General features: G+C 38.9%; 2 protein-coding genes across 3 annotated transcripts; both read left to right on the forward strand.

Moving 5' to 3' along the window:
• Positions 1–1,573: 1,573 nt before the first annotated feature.
• Positions 1,574–9,277, forward strand: nudt9 (nudix (nucleoside diphosphate linked moiety X)-type motif 9). Of its 2 annotated transcripts, none has more exons than XM_033644032.2 (8): positions 1,574–1,747; positions 2,381–2,659; positions 2,764–2,898; positions 4,214–4,300; positions 4,574–4,685; positions 4,890–5,036; positions 5,126–5,210; positions 6,230–9,277. In XM_033644032.2, the coding sequence occupies exons 1-8, from the start codon at positions 1,650–1,652 to the stop codon at positions 6,373–6,375; spliced, it is 1,089 nt and encodes a 362-aa protein (XP_033499923.1). In that variant the 5' UTR covers positions 1,574–1,649; the 3' UTR covers positions 6,376–9,277. The 2 variants fall into 2 exon arrangements, with proteins under 2 accessions (XP_033499923.1, XP_078017520.1); XM_078161394.1 differs by having other exon boundaries at positions 2,809–2,898.
• A 929-nt stretch (positions 9,278–10,206) lies between these two features.
• On the forward strand, positions 10,207–18,748 carry LOC117267922 (uncharacterized). Its single transcript, XM_033643994.2, has 12 exons — positions 10,207–10,481; positions 11,166–11,277; positions 12,340–12,433; positions 13,848–13,902; positions 14,322–14,462; positions 15,041–15,201; positions 15,878–15,976; positions 16,132–16,277; positions 16,567–16,738; positions 16,842–16,954; positions 17,772–17,856; positions 17,944–18,748. The coding sequence occupies exons 1-12, from the start codon at positions 10,364–10,366 to the stop codon at positions 18,001–18,003; spliced, it is 1,356 nt and encodes a 451-aa protein (XP_033499885.2). The 5' UTR covers positions 10,207–10,363; the 3' UTR covers positions 18,004–18,748.
• Positions 18,749–21,754: the final 3,006 nt, after the last annotated feature.

Below are 21,754 nucleotides of genomic sequence, written 5' to 3' on the forward strand. Positions count from 1 at the left end.
TATAGCACTGTTTATGTAATGAAAAACATTATACAATTATTATTGTTTACAATAAACAACAATATATCCTCCTGAGACCCGAACCTTTGTGCATTTTTAATTTCTCCTTGCTAGTTGAGATCAGTATGACCTGATAAGTATAAAAAACTATACATTGTCAATGATAATTAAGTCCCAATGTCCTCAAGTGAGTACTTCCTAATCAAGACTGTCTTAGCTTGTTACTGTTGCTAAAATTGGTCAGATTTGTTGCCATATTAAACTACAAACTTCATTAATCATGAATAAACAAGTTCAACCCTAAAAAGTGATCAGGTTTTGGACCTTGTCCACTTTAGTGTCGGGATTGGCTGCAGGCTGACTTGGCACAGATGGCTGCCATTTTGTTTTTACATGGATTAGTGTATTGTGGTGGCACAACAAAAGTGTCCACAAACGAGGACAGCAGGTCTAAGTTAAGTAAAATTAAGTATAAGGTCAGGTAGACCCAAAATGTGATGTCCTCATATGAGGACACAGGGTCTCAGGAGGATATGTATTATGCAGCCTTATATTTTATATATTTTTATGTTTGATCTATTTATTTATTTATTTTTTTTTACCTTCCCACGAAGTTACAAATATTGACTGACTGACTGACTGACTGACTAACTAACTCAGTTGTTAGATTTTAAAAACTTCCTCTTGGATGATTTAAATTTGAAAGTTGAAGATCAAATCCTGGAGTTGGAAAAAGCTATGGCTTTTTTTTACTCTTGTTTGGTATGCTGGTTAGTTGGTGCAAATTGTTGCAAATTTTATTTTTGCAAAATTTTACATGAAACATGTAGAATTTTGATGAAATATCACTATTTTACGCTTTGATTTGTCTTGTTTTTTTTCTGAGTGAAGCATTCCTCCCACATAATCTGTTCAAGGATTTCTGAAATTTACAAATCCAATGATGATTCCTGTTTTCACAGTTTCTGGTCAGCAGGTTTGGATAGAGGCATGTTTTCTTTAAAAATCTGTGCTAAAATAAATACAAAATACAGCCATTTAAAGCTGTATGCCCCTCCTCTTAGCCAAAATAAACAACATAAGTCCCTCCCCACTGCTTAAAAATGATTTAATATGCCTCCCCTTTTACACCACCCCTCCCCTCTTATAAATAACGAACAGTCCCTTAAATATATTGACATTAATGTATGAGGAAACCTGTTATTATAATTGTGGGCTTCCACCTAAAAGGCCAATGCGGTTTTCCACCTCACAACAGACATTACAGCAAAATAGATACTGACTAGGTGGGTAATTATCCTTTTTCAACCCATCAACATCTGATTGTTAATTTAGCTTCATTGACAAAAGGAATTTACTAGTTTTTAAATGAAATATTTATAATTTAGATACACAAAACAGATGCAACAAAATTGTGTTTCTTGTGTCTAAGTTATAGCTATAAAATATAGCGTTATATCGGTTTCAACCCATCTATGTATAATATTTTTACCTTTATTGTGGTACACTTGAATGTTATCACCATGGAAACGAGTGCGACTGCCGTAACCACACCCCATTTGTTGGCGTCACCGCGTCGGGTGGAGCACTTCCTGGTTACTTGGCGCTGCGTGTTGTGGTTGTTAACTACTGATTTATTTGTCCAAGGAATGGTACATTTTCTTCTGCGACGGGACTGGCTCGGTCGTCTTCGTCTGGCGCTCACTCTCTTCGGACTCCCGTACACCGTGTGCTCCCCCGGAGTTAGGTATGGATGGTAGACAGTAACGTTTCTTATATAGATTTAACCAACGTTAAAAACTGTGACTATTTGACATTATAGGACAGTTTCAGTTTTAAGCTGACACTATACTTGAAAGTGGTCATAGGTATGTGCTGCAGTAGCTGTTTCTGTCAAAGTCCTTGATCAATGCCTGGCGATATGATTGAAGTCAATACTTAAGTAGACATAAGCATTAGCTAACTGTTTATTGTCGTTGTACTGTATTTTAATGTTGTTTATATGCAAAAATGATAGCCAGGCTTTGTTTCCTTTTAATATGATAATAATATGAAACGTTATGTCGTGCAAAATTCAACAAATCATAGCTAAACCATCATGCAACAGATGTGTATTGCAGTATAATTGCAGCTGTCCTGCTGTTCTGGTATGATCTGCAAGTGTTTGGTTTCCCTCTGAATTAATGTGTTGCCAGCTTATGTCAGAAGATTAATGCTGCTATCACTTCATTAGGAAAGTGTTTCCATTATTTGCAGAAGAGCCAGGGGAGCAAGGAGTGCATGTGGGTGGTGGCCGGCTGGGACCATGCTGCTGCAGGGAAGGCAGAGCGCGCCTTACTTACTTACTGGATTTCCATGTCTCATATTTCCTCCCTTGCAGGTCTGCCATCTCCTGCTCGTCTTCTCACCCTTTCAGAACCATCAGACCCATCAGTGCCAGTTGCTGTCACCTCTACACGACCAGTGTCCGGACAATGCCTTCCTCAGCAGCGCCTCATGTCAAGTCCAGATGTCCTCAGTATCCAGGGTCCAAAGTCAAGCGCTTACTCGTGCCTGATGACAAGGTGGACTGGAGTCAGAGCTGGCCGCAGTATAATCCAGTCTCCCACACTGACCCTTCAGTATTAAAGAAGCCAGCATGGGCGGACCCTGATATTGGGTGAGCAGTAGGTTGATATGTATGTTGGTAGTTACCAAGTAGTTAGGGTCTTGGCTGCTGTGAGATATTCTGACTGTTACACATGCTGTTTGGTTTCAAAGCAGCAGCTGGAGATTTTTCACGCCAGTTTTGATGACTTTTGCTCGCAGCTCTTTCTCTCCAAAGTTCAACACTGTGGACGGTGTTGTGGACAGGACCAGCTTCGGCGGCACCTATAAAATAGAAAAAGGAAAGCCACTGTAAGTTATAGAGAAATTGTTCTTACACTCTCAGTTGGTTTTGCACAAAAACAGGTAGTTCACATCTACAGTCAGTGATTTACATGCCTCATAATTAGAGAGTAGACTCCAAAAGAGAGTTAGAAGTAACAAGACGATGTATATTATATCAGATTTTATATTTTTGATGGCTAATGACATAGCAAACTCTTAATGTTAACTCCAAATGTTACTTTCAGTAGCAGCAGCTGCATAGAGCTGCCGATGGGGATGATGATTCTCTCTAGTATTAGCAATCCTTTCACATTACATTAGTCATTTCATTAAATGTTAATGTTAAAGATGTTGCTTATAGGAATACTTCCACCATAAAATGACCATTTGTATTTAATTTACTCAGCCCACGTTACCTTGAATTTGTGAATATGTTTAAGCATCCGTTTATAAGCTCTCACACAACTCAACAGTATTATCCAAGTTTAATTTATCCAGTCGTATGCTCAGTACTTCCCAAACAGACAGTCCTGTTTGACTGGGAACTGAACAGAAAGTCAAACGTATCAATGCTCCCTTCAGAACCAGACTTCATTGACAAGAACAGTAATTTTACCTCACTGAACGAGGGAACTGCTGGTCTACTGCTGCCTAGATCGGTAGTTTGTTTGTGTTTGTGTTGTTGTGTGACTTGAGGGAATCTGAACTAACCCTTTAAAACACCAAAGTTACGCAGTAATGCAAAAAATTTGATGAAGGCAGCAGTAGAGCAGCAGCTCCCATGTTAAATGAGGTGAAATTATTGTTTTTCTCCATGGAGTCTGGATTTGAAGAGAGCACAGATAGGTTTCACTCTCCAGTAAGTTCCTGGAAAGGGCTATCTGTTTGGGAAGTACTGAGCATAACATTGGATGAATAAGACTTGGAGTACTCTGCATAAGTTTTATAAGCTTGTAAATGGATGTATTGATATAGTTTTCTATTGTTAAACCTGCCCCCCTTTTACTTCAATCCATCAAAAATATTTGCTGTCTTTTGGTTTCTTTGTTTACTGTGGAGGCATATGCACAAAAGGTAACAACGGGTTAGTAATTTATATACCAATGGTCATTTTGTGGGTGAAGTATTCCTTTAATGAATATTTAACAGTAATACACATGTCAGGATGAGAAGCCAGAGCAGGACTGTGATCACTTCTTCTAAAAACTAAAGAGTTTAATTGGAAGCTCTACAGTGCTCTTTGTGCCCTTTTCTGATGATTTTTGTGTTTGTAAAATATTTAGATTTTTGTAAACGTATGCTCTTAAAACTGCTCATAAAGAAATACTTTTTACCCATGTAGAAATCCTCGTGGCCGCACTGGGGTGTCTGGTAGAGGTTTGTTGGGACGATGGGGACCCAATCACGCAGCTGATCCCATTGTCACCAGGTAACTTTTTCTTTACTTTACACATCGGTATCATTATCACACTTGCTGACCATAGTTCATTACTCAATTTAGTAACATAAAAAATTATTCAAACGGGGAAAACCCAGTCAATAATTCATTACAACCAGGCAACGTAAGGTTCTTCCAAAACATGGTATCACTGTATCAGAACAGTTGTCTTTCATGTCAGAAAAATGGAGAACTTTATGCACTTAGCAGTTTGTTTGTTTTTTATAAATGCCTGATGGTCTAATGTGTGTCATCGTCTGGCAGATGGAAAGTAGATGCCAAAGGAGCAAAGGTATCTCACTCAGTCTCCAAGCGGCCTATCCTGCAGTTTGTGTCCATCAAGAGGAAAGACTGTGGGGAGTGGGCCATTCCTGGGGTTGGTGGCTTTTATACTTCTTTTACAAGCTTCATTGATTAGGGTGTGCCTATTATGATTTGCTCACAGCTATTCAAGAATGCTCAGGGACAATAAAAAGAATTAAATGTTAAGACATGGACAGGTTTGAGTGGTTTCTGGTATGTAAGGTGTCACGGCCATGTGACTTGCCTGTTTATTTGTGTGTGTGTGCTTGTTTTGTAGGGCATGGTAGATCCAGGGGAGCAGGTCTCTCTCACGCTGCAGCGGGAGTTCTCAGAAGAAGCGTTGAATTCGTTGGCAGTCCCGCCAGCAGAGACAGCGAAGATCAGTGAACGCATCACCAAACTCTTCAAATCACCAGGGTTTCAGGTCAGCAGTTCACTCACTTGTTCACTGTCACATTTTATTCAACAAATGCTTCCGTGAGGGAATCAGAAATATATTTTTTTCTTCCTCAGGTCTATAAAGGCTATGTGGATGATCCTAGAAACACTGACAATGCTTGGATGGAGACAGTTGCTGTCAACTTTCATGATGACTCAGGTATCGGTAATGGAGAAGAATGAACCTCATTCACCAATATCTCTCTAAGTTTATTCTTAGTTTTCTTTTCTTGAGAAAGGTCTGAAGAAAAGTCTAAGTAAATGCCCTGAGAAATCTAAATATAAGTGTCTAAGACTACATGGCTATATTAATGCACAGAAAGTGAAAATAAAAGTTGAGAGAATTAAGCACACAGCTGATCAAGTAGGTTGTGATCTCAAATCTGAGGCCAAAAAAAAAAGCCAAACACAGAAGAGAGACTCTGACCACCTCTCAGTCTTTGCAAATAGATCTACACGGTCCTGGAAGATGCATTCCCTCCCCCAGGGCTTAATCTGCAACATCTTGCAGCAGCAATAAATCTGCCACTGTGCAAATAGACCTGGAATGCAGAAATAGACCTACTTTGGGCCTATACATAACATGATCAATCACTAAGTATTGGATGGCACTGAAATCAAACGGTAAAATTAGACAGCGCTGATCAAATATAAACCAAGATTCTGTTACTGCGTTGCTGATATCTGGCCTCAAATGTTTTCTGAAGCACATTTTAGCTGGCAGTTTAAAGGCACTTTGCATTACTTTACCCACTAGTGGGAGTGTTTATTGGTCTTGTGCAGCACAGTGCATTCTGGTAGTCAGGGGCCTAGCACAAAATTCTGGACCCTGTTCACAGGCTTTGTCTATGGACCCATCTGTACATCCACAGCTATTATTCATTCTAGTATCTCTGTGGGCTCACCTCACATGAGGGCCTTGAATACCACAGCCCACATCATGTAGCACCAATTTCAAAAGTATTTGCATCTTTCTACTGTATAGACAGCACAGTTTTATGACAAGGCTGTCCTTCCAGCAGTGAAATGCTTCTTTAACAGTTGGTGAATGAGGCCCAATGTTTTTTTTCCCTTTCTAACTATCCAAACCTTGTTACGGTTCTTGAAGTATTTTCTCTCTAGTGGCAACAAATGGGGTTTTTGTAGGACAATGACATATCTCATATGTCGTTACCGTAGGCAACAGTGTGAGCGAGCTGCCGCTCCAAGCTGGCGATGACGCAGGACAAGTCCAGTGGGTTGATGTTGACTCGTCCTTCCCGCTCTTTGCGAATCATTCCCATTTCCTGGAGCTGGTTGCCAAAGAGAGGAAAGCTCACTGGTAACTAAAGACGATGGACTCTGACATGTCGATGAAGGAAACATTAAGAGCCATGTGTGCTGATGCATTAAGGATGCATGACACCTAAACTTTTGTGAATCTTCCCTTGCTAATTTAAACCCAATAATCATAGTCATTGAAAGCCTAATATGCACTCATACGTATTCCCCCTGTACAATCTACAGCAACATTGTGACTGTAGGTTTAGATTGATATAGCAAATTGTATGAAATGAATGTAACAGCAAGTTGAAAACTTTGCCACAGAGGTAATGGCTCAGCCCATGTACGAGCTGCAGAAAATAAAATGAAAGAGAAGAAATGTACATTTTCATAAAAAAGATTTTGATTCATTGCTTGGAAGAAGCTTAACATGAGACTGTAGAACGCAAGATGCTACTGAGTGGCACATTGCACTATTTCTGTTGGCACTAATTATGATAATTTATTCAATGTTAACAAGGATCACATTAACCCAGTGTGATCATGTAAGAACAAACACAATGAGCTGCCAAACACATACTACATTAATTTAAGTGTGATAAGGCGTGGGGGCAATCAAAATGAAAAAGTGTCGACTGACTTTGATCTTTAGATGTGAAATGAATATAAAGATGTGGTGGAGCTCCACACACAGCTGAACAGTGTGCTGAAGCTGAGCACAGACAGGCCAGAAGCTGGAGGACAAACATGTTTTCAAGTGGCAACAGACAGTGGAAGCAAAGGCCATTTCACACTCGACAGCCTGTCTTTTCCAAAACGTTCACATCAGTACGTGTCATCTCACTGCTGTGCGTACTTTGCGATGAATTACGCATTAAATGGCTTGTATCTGTGAGGATTCATGACACAAAAACTAACACATGGACACTTCTGTTATCAGAAAGCAGCCAACAACAGAAAAACATTTCTTAAAGGGACAGTTCACCCCAAAATCAAAAATACATATTTTTCCTTTTACCTGTAACGCTATTTATCAGTCTTGATTGTTTTGGTGTGAGTTGCTGAGTGTTGGACATAACAGTCAGAGGTTCACTTCCAGCCACACTCTTGTTCCTTTCCCACAAGTGCCTTTTTGCCATCTTCACTACAGCACACAGATTATTAATACCGCCTCTTATGAAATCTGTTAAAGGGACAGTTCACCCCAAAATCACAAATACATATTTTCCCTCTTAGCTGTAATGCTATTCATCAGTCTAGATTGTTTTGGTGTGAGTTGCTGAGTGTTGGAGATATCAGCCATAGAGATGTCTGCCTTCTCTCAAAGATAATGGAACTAGATGGCACTCGGCTTGTGGTGCTCCAAGCGCCAAAAAATACATTTGAAAAACTCCAGCAATGTCACTTTCCAGAAATCATGACCTACTTAGGATAATCCACAGACCTTGTGGGCAGTTTCATGTAGGAACTATTTTCTCTCTACCGAACTACATCTGCCAACTACATCACTGCGCACAAGGAAGTTATGCTAGCTCACCTAGCACCACAAGGCTAGCCAAGGAGGACGCTATTAATGTTTACATCTCGCGCTGTCATAAGCACGAGCATCTCATCCATGAGTAGATGTACACTTTCTTCTGCGTAGTAATACGTTTGGCTGGTGTAGTTCAGTGGAAAGAAAATAGTTCCTACATGAAACTGCTCACATCAAGGTTTGTGGATTATCTTGAGTAACCAGGTCATGATTTCTGGAAAGAGACATTGCTTTTGAGTTTTTTAAATGCACTTTGTTGGCACTTTGAGCATCACAAGCCGAGTGCCATCTAGTTCCATTATCTTTGAAAGAAGGCAGACATCTCTATGGCTGATATCTCCAACACTCAGCAACTCACACCAAAACAATCTAGACTGATAAATAGCACTACAGGTAAGAGGGAAAATATGTATTTGTGATTTTGGGGTGAACTGTCCCTTTAACAGATTTCATAAGAGGTGGTATTAATAATCTGTGTGCTGTAGTGATGCCAGAAAGGCACTTGTGGGAAAGGAATAAGAGTGTGGCTGGAAGTGAACCTCTTACAAGAACAACTTATTAAATTAGGTCCACAATAGTTTGATGTAATGCCACAATTCCTACAAGTCCTTTTTATTTGCTCTCACCGCTGCTCAGGCTACAACATTTGCCTGCATGACATGATATTCAAAAGGTGCGATACCAGCAGCTGTGTGTGCTGTTCAAACGTCACTAAAATACAGCAGCTGCCTTATATAGCGTAATCTTAAAAATGTTCACACCTATGCAGATGCACATTCAGCTCTGATAGACTTCCTGTGCACTCAGGCTACTTACCAGCTCCACAGGAGCATTTACAGTCGGAGCACTAATAACATTTATTGTTGCAGGAAGGGCGAGTATTTCCCAGTAAGATTGCCCCAACTGTACTAATTCAAACTGGCAACCTGCCAGTCACAAAATCCTCTAACCTTTGCCTTCAAAAGTTTTCACTGATTTCTTTTCTGCCTCATGATTTTGGCTTGTGGTTAGTACAAGAAAAAATAAATAAATCGTAGGAGGAGTTATACATGAGGCTTTGCTGATTTGATTGTCTGTATATGCTATAATGTGAAGATGAACCAAGAGGTGTCCACTTACTAAACTTGCACTGAAAGTGTCTGCTCTCGTGTTTTTTGTTATTCATTTGACTCACTTGAAATTGTAAATCAGTGTGAATTATTAAGTTGATTTTGCACTTTCCCCATAAAGTATGTGCTCGTCTTAAGGATTATTATACACTCTCCACTGTATTTATTGTCTTACTGTACACGTAACATCAGCTGTCTTTATGTCTCGCATTAGGAGCCGTCATCACATGTTTATGCACATCTTGAGACCTCATGCATTATGAAGTGCTACAAAACCAATAAAAATGAAATTATTTCATTTTTGTTTGATCTTAGGTGATCTACATCAGTGTCTAGTGTGTTTCTCTTCCAGTTGTGAAAAGGTACATTTTTCACAGCTAAATAAAAACTATGGAAAATTACATTTCAATTGGACAAATATCTGTTCATTGTACATTGTGTACTGTCTGTGTAGTGTGCACTGAGACTGCTCTTCTCACCAGCTGGATACAGGCCAAAACACTCTCTGTAGGCTACTTCTGTATAATGGATGGTCATGTTTGTAATGATTTACTAAACTGTAATGTTTTCCCTGAGTGGCCTTGAACCACACAGATACTTTCCTCAGACAGCAGCAGGATATACTGCCTCATTACATATGGAATATGTAAGGTCAATTCAGTCAGACAGGCAAGGAGGTGCAAAAGATTATTTCAAAGTTGGGAACATTTAAATTATACACTGTATTTGCATGGTGTTAATGGCTATGTTTTCAGGCCATGCTCAGTGATGAACACATTATAGCAACATGGATTTAATTTCCAGACATAGGACTTTAAGTATTTCATAATCTTAGGGTAAATGGTTGCCTGTAAATTTACTGCAGCCATAACTGCATTAGTGCAGCAGACAGTCTTACCAAGTCTTGAAATATAGTCATGACTGTTGAACAGGACATGAATCTTTATTGCACTTGTTTTTTTTTTCTTCTTACAAACTTACTTTTATCCAGACTCCCAATTTCAGATGCTGATGTTTAGCTTCAGACAATAAAGGCACATCCATTTGTTTTTATAGGCCATCCATTCATTTAAAACAGTTTTAAAATTGTATTTATTGAGGCATTATATTCTTCTTGTTATTTTTACTTGTTTACTTATTTTTTTAATGTTTAGGTTATGTGATTGCAGAAAAAAACAAAAAATCAAGCAAAGTCAAAGTGGCCTACATTAACTCAGTGGAAGAACTACATTACCCAGAAGCCTGTGCGACAAAAGCCGCTTTCGCTGACGACGTGGCCGGTGTACGTCTCAGCCCCGTGTTTCAACGGACCGGGGCGATTCAAATAAGGCAAACCGGCTTTGTTCACAGCTTGTTCAGAGATTCTCCTACTTCAGCAAGTCTCTCCAGAAGTTTGATACCATCACAATGTCTGGGAAGATCAAGAGCCGGAGTGCCGCTAACGCAGAGTCGATAAGCGGCGGGGTGTCCTGCGATGAACGCATCCTGAGGGATTGTCATCAACTGTACACGGATCCCGACAGTGGTGAGTTGGCTGACATATTTTGCTGGACACAAACCTTCGCTGGAAATCCATTCAACATTGACCTAATTGTCAATATAATAAAGCTAGCAAACTGTTTGCTGACCGGGGGTTAGCTAGCTAGCTTAGTAAGTTTGGAGACCTTATCCCTGCTACAGGGGGCTAACCGTTAGCTAACGTTAGCTGTTAAGCAAGGACTTTATGAATTGGCTGACGTTGTGCAAGCTAGCATTAATGCTAGTTTTAACAGCCAGCTGCCAGTTAATTACTGGTGAGTCAGCTACACGATAACAGCGTTTTTGCAATTGTACCTCATTATAAAGTGAGTTTTGGTTGGGGTCAGTTTACAAGAGTCCATCTAGGGGCGTCGCTAGGAATTCTGGGTCCCCGGAAAATTAATGAATGAATGAAATTAAGTACCGTGAACGCACTGTCAGCTTTTTTTTTTTTTTTTTTTTCCAAAAAAAAGCAATAAATGCTTTTATTAATGAAAATAACTACTCCTACAGAAGTGATTGTGGCCCTTCTCCAGCTCCAGCCCAGCTCACTCAAGCAGCAGGTCCTGACTGCCTGACCTGAGTCCTGCAGGTGCAACCACAGCACCATGATGGCTCCAGTCTAACTTGATAGGTGTATTCTTTAATTTACATAGAAAAATAAAATAAAAAATCATTGTGTTTTTTCCAGGCTTGATCACAGTCGCTGAATCTGTTGGTGTGAAGTTGCTGCCTCCCCGAAAAAAGATCACTGTGATGCTGATGGGCAACCACTCTGCTGGGAAAAGCTCCTTCATCAACTGGTAAGTATGTTGTAAGAAAGGATGTCCCAGTGTAGTTTACAGAGAGCAAGTCTGCCCACATTAAGCAAACATGATCAAGATCAAGATTAACTTTATTGTCCCACAGTGTGGGAAATTGTCTTGGGCCCTACACCCATACTGCAGCCATAGAAATACAACATACAACATAGTACATAGACAAATCAACATTATACAAAACACAAAAGAGATAGATAGATAACATCACATGCTAAAAATACCTCTACAAAAATGCAAATCATCATAATCAAATTCCAGTTCTCTATCTGCCATTGTTTTAAAAGCTTTACAGACAGAGGTATGAATGGTTTTTAAATATGTCGAGGCTGCAATGAGGCACTCTAAAGCTCCTACCACAGGGCAGCAGCTCGCACTCTGTATGCAGAACATGAGAGGAGTCATTGATGATCTTATTGGCTTGACTTAGAGTAGCTTGCTCAAAAAAATAGACTGCAAGGAAATGTGCTCTTTGACACCTATTATTTTCCAGTTTGTATTTTAACTGCACACAGAGGTTACCAAACCAAGCTGTGATACTGTACCTAAGTAGGCCCTCTAACAATGCCTGATAAAAAATTATCATAAATTTTTGATCATCACCATGAACTCTCAAAGTAAGAAATGCAACTGTTGTTGTAATCTGCTGCAGAGACTATCAACATGTGTGTTCCAGGTTAGGGCGGTGTCAACAAAGACTTTGAGATATTTATATGATGGGACCTGTGCCATGGATTGGATGTGGATGACATCACAAAGTGACAAACGTGACAAAATGTTCTTGTCCAAGCCTGTACAGCTGATTTTGTGTGTGTCCTTGGCACTGTCCTTTATGCAATTTATTGGAACATTTAGCTGATAAATGCAATCCATAATGCATGTGATCTTTATGTCAGCCAATACAGACTATTGATTTTGTAGAATAGTATAGTTTTAATTTATTTAGCTTGGACAGTGGACAAAATATTTATCCTCCCCTGGTGCATCACTAAATTGTTTGTTGTGACCTGTTTTTTTTTTGTTTGTTTGTTTGTTTTTTTTTGTCAGGTATGTCGAAGAGCACATCCAGCGCACTGGAGTGGCTATTGAGACCCAAGGCTTCAGCTTTGTAACAAGTGGGCGCAAGAGAGAATCTCTCACAGTAAGTGCAACAGTACAAAAACAATAAGGTGCCATTTGTTGTAAGTTAAGTTTATATTCACAAGGTAAAGAAAGTGTGAGCGTGACGCCTACTCCATCCTGTCCCTGAATAGCACCCACATTGAACGTCTTACAGATTACAAATACCTTGGCATCTGGTTAGATGACTAGCTTTCATTTAAAACACACGTGCTTAAGCTCACAAAGAAGGTGAGAATTAAATTGGGGGCATTGTACAGACTTTGGTCATGCTTCTCTTTAGAAAATAGAGGGACAATTATTCAGCCTACTATAGTCTCAGATTATGGCGATATTTTGTATATGCATGCAGCTCAATCCACACTAAAATCATTTGATAGCGTCTACCACAGTTCTCTCTGTTTTATTACTGCGGATGGTTTTATAACTCACTACTGTGAGCTATATCAGAATGTGGGATGGTGTTCTCTCACTGATAGAAGGGAAAACATTGTCTCCTTTTTGTTTTATAAGGCATTGCTTGGAAAGATGCCCTTCTACCTCACTTCTCTTTTTAAAATCAAATCCATCTCTCATCAAACACACTCACAGGGATTTTTATCCCTTGAAACTCCTCAGATCACTTCAAAGTTTGGTAAATTAGTTTTTTCGCGGCAAATAAATGGAAGGAGTTACAACAGGTATTTAAAGTAGATAGGTATGTGTCAGTAGGTTATATCAAGTATATGCTAGATGATATGGTTGTTTTACAGTGTTCCTGCTTTGGTTAATTGACAGACATGCTTTTCTACATATTACTGTTTTTGTTGTTGTTGTTGTTATGTATCCGTCCTTTATTGCAGACTCTATTCTTAATATTTAACTTTTTCATCTTTATATGATTGGTTTTTATCACTGTTTATAATTCTTGATACATTGCTGCTACTTACTTGTTTTTGGGTTTTTTTTAAAAATATTTTTTGGGGCATTTTTGTCTTTGTTGGACAGGACAGGTAAGCGTGAAAGAGGGAGAGAGGGGGGGGATGACATGCGGCAAAGGGCCACAGGCTGGATTCGAACCCGGGCCGCTGTGGCAAGAGCCTTGTACATGGGGCGCCTGCTCCAACCACTAAGCCACCGACGCCCCGCTACTTATTTGTTTTTATGAACTTTTTCCATCACTTTATTGCAATTGCTATCATATATTTGAATCCCACTAGCCCGTTGAATGTGAACTCAAGACATTGCTGTAAAAGAGCTTAATGCACAGTCAGTTTTCCCTGAATAAACAGTGGTTTATTGATTGATATTTGGTTGAGGGAGAAGTAATGTGAAATTCAAATGGACTTGTTACATCAACTTGAATTAGCTCCTCTGAAGTGTTTTCAGTTCTTCTGGAGATCCTGACACCTGCTTCACAAACTATCTCTGACAAATTTGTTTCTGTTTTTCTGTAGGGCAATGCCACCCTTCATCTATATCCACACTTCAAGCCTCTGCAAGAGTTCAAAGGTGAGATTGCTGCTTGAATCACAATCCCTCCCTGTTCTATTCTAAAGAGTTACCACAATGATGCACTTTGTCCCCCCTCAGGCTGCCACCACACTGATCCACTCCCAAATTCCCGGCATTTTGATGGAGAGATTTGCTGATTTGTTGCTTGGCGTAGTTTTTCTGCAGCCTGTTTAGGACGCAGCTACAGCACAGATTGGATCAAAGTGGCAGCACCCTCACATTTTTATCCTTTGAAGACACTGATACAGCCCCTAGTCTTATGGAAAAAAAACAAGGATCAAAAAGCAGAAAGCATTCACATTACTATGCTGCAATTTTGTTAAAGCCAAATGAAGGAACTTATTTGAAGCATGATGAATTTAATGCTCAGAGATCTGTACTGATTTGATCACTGATCTGCTTGAATTGATATCTAGGTGTTTCAGAGTACTTGAGCACAGAGATCTGCACGTCGCGACAGAAACGGTTCAGCCTGGTGACATTTGTGGATTCACCGGGGCTGGTGGACGGTGACATGAAGTATCCCTTTGATGTGGACCAGGTTATCATGTGGCTGGGTGAGTGGCCACTAAATGACCTTGCTTGTTGTCATACTGTAGTTAATAAGGGTCCCTAGGGCTTCTGTGGCAGCTGGTGTTATGACACCGAGTTATTTTAAATGGCATTGTAAAAATAATACAAGTATAGAGGAGCAGTTCTGTTGAATGTGTGATGTCTCCAGTTAAAGTGAGATACCAGCCTCTAAAGGCACCAGGCCACGGTTATTTCTGCCACAGTATTTGTGTGCCATTAGTGATCTTTTGTCAGGTTGGCTACTGATCTCACCACTTCCTCTGCAAACTAGCTTTGATTGCCTCAAAGCAAACTGTTTTGTAATCATCTTTCTGTGGAATTATATTGTCACAGTGTGATGAAACCGCACAATGATACTAATGAGCAAGTAAAACAATTAAAGAACTTTATACAATCCTACAGAAAAGTTTAATGAGTATCACTCAGGAGTTCTCGCTCTGACATCAAACTTCCATTACCATACGTTTTAATATAATAATAATAATAATAATAAGATTTAATACAATAGACATTGTGTAAGAATCTGTTGTGGTGTAATGGTCCTTCCCACTTTCCCTCTCAGGTGATCTCTGTGACCTGATTCTGGTCTTCTTTGATCCCATGGGTCAGGCTTTGTGCAAGCGCACCCTCAACATAGTGGAGAGCCTGAATGAGAAACATGGAGATCGTCTGCGTTTTTACCTGAGCAAGGCTGACGAGGCTGGAGGAGAGTCGGACAGACAGGTACGCTCAACAACAGCTCACTTTAAAAGCCCATTTTTTTAGGACTGTCATCATTCTTCATTCTTCTGTCATGTATAAGAATTTTAAAAACAGAGGAGGAGGAATAATAACCTAAAATAGAGCATGTCCTCTTCATGTTAAAGTGTGTGGGTAGTTGAAAGCTGCTGTCGAGTGTCTTAACCAATGCAGGTTTTAAAGTATGTATGAGCACAGAAGTAGGGCTGTAACTCACAATTATTTTTCAGATTAAATGTTTTGTCTATAAAATATAAAAAAAAAAAAAAAAAAAAAGGTGAAATATTGCCCTGTGTAATTTCCCAGGTCCTAAGGTGACATCATTTCATCTGACCAACAGTCTAACAGTCCAAAGCTTTTTAGTTTGTTGTCATGTTTGACCAAAAGAGCATCAAATACTCATATTTAAGAAGCATGAAACCAGTAGATGTTTGGCTTGTTTTGCTTTAAAAGGATTAAATTTGATGATCAGAACAGCAGCCAATTACTTTTCTGTCCATCAACTAACCATAAACTGACTAATTGTTGCAGCTCTTTTCAGAACACATGAGTAAATGAACATTCTCTCCCATAAAGTAAAGTCCGTTTGACCAGAATTATTAGCCATTGTCTATATCCACTCAAAAGGACCTATTTGTCTTTTTGTGTCTGTCTGTCTCAGAGAGTAATGATGCAGATTGTTCAGGAGCTCTGCAAGCGACCAGGACTGAACAAATGCGGTTTTGACATGCCCACCATCTACATTCCTAATCCAAGTAAGGTAAGGGTCACACTTTCATTGAGCTTCAGGTGATTGTACACTGTTTATGCTCATGTCTCTGCTACCTCAACTTGTTCTTTGTAATTCCAATTACTTAAAGGTTAATATAAACATAATGATGGGCGCACATTGTAATTTGTTGTCTTTGTTCACAGCCAAGTCGCTGTGTGAACCAGATTGAGGAGGTTTGTCGCACCGTCGAGAAAACCATAAACCAGACAGTCCAGAATACACTCAACTCCCTGGAGAAGGACTGTGAGATTATCAGTGAGGCCATCACTGATACACTCAATAATGACAGGTAACACACAGAAACAGTTTGTGCCTCAGAATGCAGTATAGTTTCATGACCTGACATGCTTTATTGTTGCACTACTAAAAAAAATTATGTTCAGTGTTTAACTTGATTGAAAAGAAATGTGTGCTAGAGCCAGTTGAGGTCACTATCTTTGCACTTTTGTTTCATTGACTCCTATTCATCCCGACTGTAAGCGTCATCCTGTGCAGATATTTAATCTTACTGAGACACACGCACAGTAGCATCAGTCCATGATGCCTTCAGAGAATAATCCGACCCTCTGCTCTCACAGGCAGACCGGTACTAAGAACCGACGGGCGCGCTGTAAGAGCTGCTTCCTGACTCTGCTGGGCTTCACTATCCCCATGGCTCTGATGGCCTTACTGGTGCTGGGCCTTCTGTCCCAGGAGCTGCTGGAGGCAGCTATGGGCCGTGAGGGCAAAGAGATGCTCTCACTCTACCTGGTGAGTGTTCAAGGGAGTGCACCACACGCTGTTGTTTTGTAGGCGTTGCACAATCGACATAAAGCAGACAAGTCTGATTTTTAGCTGCCCTTGTAATCCACAGGCTCCTGTAGTGAGAGTACTGGAGTCCCTCTCTGTGGAGCAGCAGCTTTACGGTTGTGGCGGGCTGGTCCTTCTCTCCTTCCTCCTGCTCATCATCGCACGCTTCTCCTTCAGGTAGGACAGCACCATCATCTGCTCATCTACTGTTATTGTAATGTCACCATTTTCATTCACTGTAATATATTTTATTCTACATGAACTCTCAGTCCTAATTTACCCTTTGCTCTAGTGCAGTTTCATCTGCACAGTGCACGCTTCAAGTTCAAATGTACATACTTGACAGTTGAATTTTTAAGAAAAAAATGCCTGTATCCAAGCTTTCATAATGTATTTTATTTTATTTCATGTTATTTATTTTATTTTATTAAAAAATAAGAAAGAATCAAATAACAAATTCTCTTTAATCTTTTCAACCTTGTCACTGTCTTGAAAGGGATTTCTCTGTCCGTTTAAGAGAGTATTCTCTAGAGTTTGTTGCTTCGATGCTGCCTTTGCTTTAGTCACCTGAAGTAACTGTATTCCAATGAAGGTTTAAATTCGTTGCCGTCATTACGTTGCTGTGCATGAAAGCTTCTTGAGTAAAAACACTTGTGTGACAGATGACATGAAACAAAGGATCAGATTGGGCCCAATATAGCCGACACCAGTCAGTAGTACAGTTTGGTACATAAACTACATTTGTACTGTATGTAGTATCTTTGTATCTGAGATTGTTTTGGTGTCTATTTTCTCTTGCCCGTGGTATTTTACAGGTTGTTGTTTTTTTTTACTGCAGCTGTGACACTTTCATTTCCCTTTGTGGAATCAAGAAGATAATCTATTAAGCAGCTGCATGTGATTTGGGCTCTCTGTGATTTTGCAGCACTGCTCATGACAAAGAATAAAAACAAACTTTCACATTTCTTATCAAACTCCCTTCAATTCTTTGCAGCACTCAACCAACTCTGTCAGGCAAACAAAAAAGGCAACTGCAGGAGAAGCTGGAGTACGTCCAGGAGGTGGTCAAGACCAAAAAGGTATTACATGTGTGTTTGAGTGTGACTAAAACGGTACTAATAGAAATGCATTATTGGGATTTTAAACTGTCTAATATTTGCCTGTAGAAAAAGCTGTATGAAGATTACCTCCGTCAGAGTGTCAGCGATCAGGACATGGACTTGTAAAGAAAGACAGTGATGCACACAGCGATTCCACATCCCCACACTGATGTCGGACCAAATGAAATAAAAGCTTTGCCAAGGTTTCACACCAGCCGTCATGTCACTGACCACTAGATGCTGCATACTGTGGAAGTGTGCAGATGTACATTTTAAGCACATGGTACACTTGTAGAAAAGCTTTGGTGCTTTGGATACTGTAAAGTTTGTTTACGTATTAGATGGTGTTACCTCTGTAAATGCTCCAAAACCACACTACCTGCAGATGATTAGTGTTTGGAGATGACCTTTTGTTACTGATCACTTATTGTTGTAAGCATTTATATACATGTATTTTGTGCCTCTGCACCAGTCAAATGAATTCAGGCGTATACCACTTTAAGATATTTAAACATTTTCAAACTATTTATAATATTTCTTTATCAGAGAAATTGTATTTTGGTTAAATGGCATATAGCACTGGTTTACATGAGTCACTTTGTATGAGTTTCCGAAGACTTTCACCAGCATTTTTATACAGTACTCTGGCTGCTTGGTATCATGAAGTTACAGTTTGAGGTATTAATCCAGGTCTCATCATGAATGTCTGTGAAAGGTAATGTGTAGAATATTCAATTAACCACACAACTCTTGTTATTGAAGTAAATATCCAGCAATCGAACATTTTATCAGTGAAGTTTTTGTACTTTCCTGTTCTATATTGTGACCATGTTTTAACTACAAATGAATTAAATAAATAGTGTTCAATATACTGTCGGAGGTTCCTTATTGAGATTAAGGCCCCATCTACACGCATGCAGATATTTTTGTAAATGGATATTTTTCTCTACGTTTTGGCCTCTTTTCCATGTGTAAACAGACAAAAACAGATTGATTGATTGATTGATTGAGGTGAAGATTTTTTTAAAAAAAAACAAACAAACAAACAAAAAAACCTCCAGTTTATCTGTGTGGACATGTAAAACAGAGCATTTGGGAAATGGTGATGTCATCTCCTCAAAGAGCATGTGCTAGAAACAAGAGGGGTCTAGATGCAGTCTTGCAGACTACTCACTTCACCACAAGAAAGAAACAAATCTTAAGAGGAGTGCATTTCAGGTTTTAGTTGTGCATGTAATCATTTCTTTGTACTTCTAAATTCCTTGACTCTCCGGTTTGAATAACAAGTCAGGTACCACCCTGGAGATCTTAGATACAGTCTCTACAGAAAATGTCTGCCTCTAGTGGACTGATGCCTTTACAAAAGGCTTAGTGCCACATTTTGGGATATCCTTTGTTTTGATTTTCATTAGGTGGGAGTAATGACATGATGCTCTGCCCAAATCCTGTTTGAAAATATCTGCATTTGAAGATGACAGATGATTATTGATTATGTGTAACCATACAAAAATGTGTGTTGTTTGGGAAAAAGTGTTCTGAAGTCTCCACATCAGAATCAGAGTAAGGTTTATTGCCAAGTTGGTTTTCACATTCAGTGAGTTTGCCTTGATGTTTTGATGCCTACAATTAAACTTTTTAAAGGAAATAAAAACAAAAGCAAGTCACACAAAATTACAACGGAAATGTGAAAATACACTATAAAATGGTTATAGTATATCTGCAGGGTGTCTTAAATTCAATTTTATAAATATTTGGCCTTAAAAGTCATTAAATAGAATTTGTGAGGTCTTAATTGCCGCTAACATTTTATCTAATTTCATTCATCCATCTTTTAAATTTTTTTGGCAAAATGACTCAGTATCTTCTGCATAAAAGTCCATATTTCTGATGTTACACACCTTTAGATCTACCACTGAACCTTATTCTGTTATTTTACTTTATAATTGCACTTATATGTTGGCAAAATGTAGATTAACCCAACTGGCTTTAACAACCATATTCCTACATACCTCTCTCTGCACAAGACCACATGTATACTACTTACATTTATACTTTCTTTAAATGTTTGATCAAGCAAAATATGATTTGTCCCAAAAATCGGTCTCAAGTTTAGTTAAAAATGTCTTAAAATCATAAAATGTAAGACCTTATTGTTATGTTTTTCTGTTACCAAATTTCATTCAGCAATTTGGATGTATGATGACATAGTAGCAAAGTTTCATGTTTTTCTTTTTCAGGGATATTAATCTTGCCTGAGAGCATCTGTCACAAATATCAGAGAGGTTTGGATAGATCTTCGATAATCTAGCTTTGCTAAAATGGATCCTGTGAAGAATTATCATGATCTGTTTTAATTTGTAAGATTGTACCTATATTTCTTCTCCTCTTCATAGTTTTGTTCTTGCCACATCCGTTTGACTGCAGATGAATAGGGGCAGGATGCATGCCATCCTCAATATCACATTTCTAGATGAAGAGATGAAAATCAAAGAGAGGCATGTAAGAGTATCAGGGCTGGAAAATGAAGTTGGATCAAAATAGACTCGCAGGTTTGGCCAGAGCATGTAAATGGAAGGATTCTGCTGTAATCACAGGTGAAAACTGTTTATAGCATGTGGTTTCCAGTTTGGTGAGAACAGTGATTTCAAATCTTTTGTTTTTAATTGAAAAGCAAACAGAGGAAACTATAAATCTTGTAGTCATGCCTTTGTCAAGCAAAGGAAGCAGGTGCAAAAGGACTGCTGCCAACAAAACACTGTTTTCCAGTTTCAAGGTTATTACCAAGCTTGACTTTTAGCATCTCTGTCAAACACTGCCAAGTGAAATAATTCACAGATGAAGTTTATGAATCACTTAAATAGAGTTCTGCTCTTTTCTCTTATAAGAGGGATGATTAACCGCAAAGTGAAACATTATGAAGTCCCTCTAACATAACTCTTATATTAGTTTAAGGTGTTGAACACATGATATCATGCACATACAGTATGTTATTACATAATCTTTCCTCTGTGAAGGACAACAGAGGACTTCACATCATATCAACATGCAGTATGAAAAGTGACCTGCTTGCCAAAGCTGATAACACACAGCTGAAGCTCATTGTGCACTGGTATGTAGCACTGTGAACAGAACAAACAGATTTCTGTGCTGACAGTTTTTTGTTGAATGGAGGAATTGCACTGGAAGCACTGGGAGCCATGACAGAGCAACACAGCCACATCTTTCATTATGACACAGAGGCCAAGAGACACCATTTCTGATCAGCAGGTCCTTCCTCCTGCACACTGCCTCCAAAATGGGAGCTACATTTGAATTATATCCTACATAAACTGCAGGATAATCTGAAAAAAAGAGAGATGTGATTTGCCGTAATATTTGGATTTTTCTTCTCAGTACATTCCTCTTTAATTTTGAAAAGGTAACTTGCAAAGGGTATATATCAGTGCTGGGAGCAGTAATAACATACCATTCACGAGGACCAAAATATAAAATAACTTAAAATTGTCTTCCTCCACCAGAGGGTATCCTTATTAGAGAGGAAAAAGTCATTTTTCAATACCTCCATATTGCTTTCATCAAAGAGGTTACAATAGTGTTACAGTAATTTTAAGTTCTTCTCTTATATATGTCCAAGAAAATTGAGAAATGCATTTTTTTTTATCACACACTAACTTTTTTTATTTTTGACATTAAAAACTTGAAAATTTTCATATATGATAATAATATATAGGCTATTTTGTTTCAACTGCTGCAGTTTACAGTGAGTCCACGAGACTATCTTGGAGAATTAAAGGATCTGTTTCAAAATCACAGTGCCCCATCAGCAAAAATAAATAAAGATTAAAAAAAATAAAATAAAAATATAAACTAATAATAA

Source organism: Epinephelus lanceolatus, chromosome 18, assembly GCF_041903045.1.
Source record: "Epinephelus lanceolatus isolate andai-2023 chromosome 18, ASM4190304v1, whole genome shotgun sequence".
Classification (NCBI taxonomy): Eukaryota; Metazoa; Chordata; class Actinopteri; order Perciformes; family Serranidae; genus Epinephelus; species Epinephelus lanceolatus.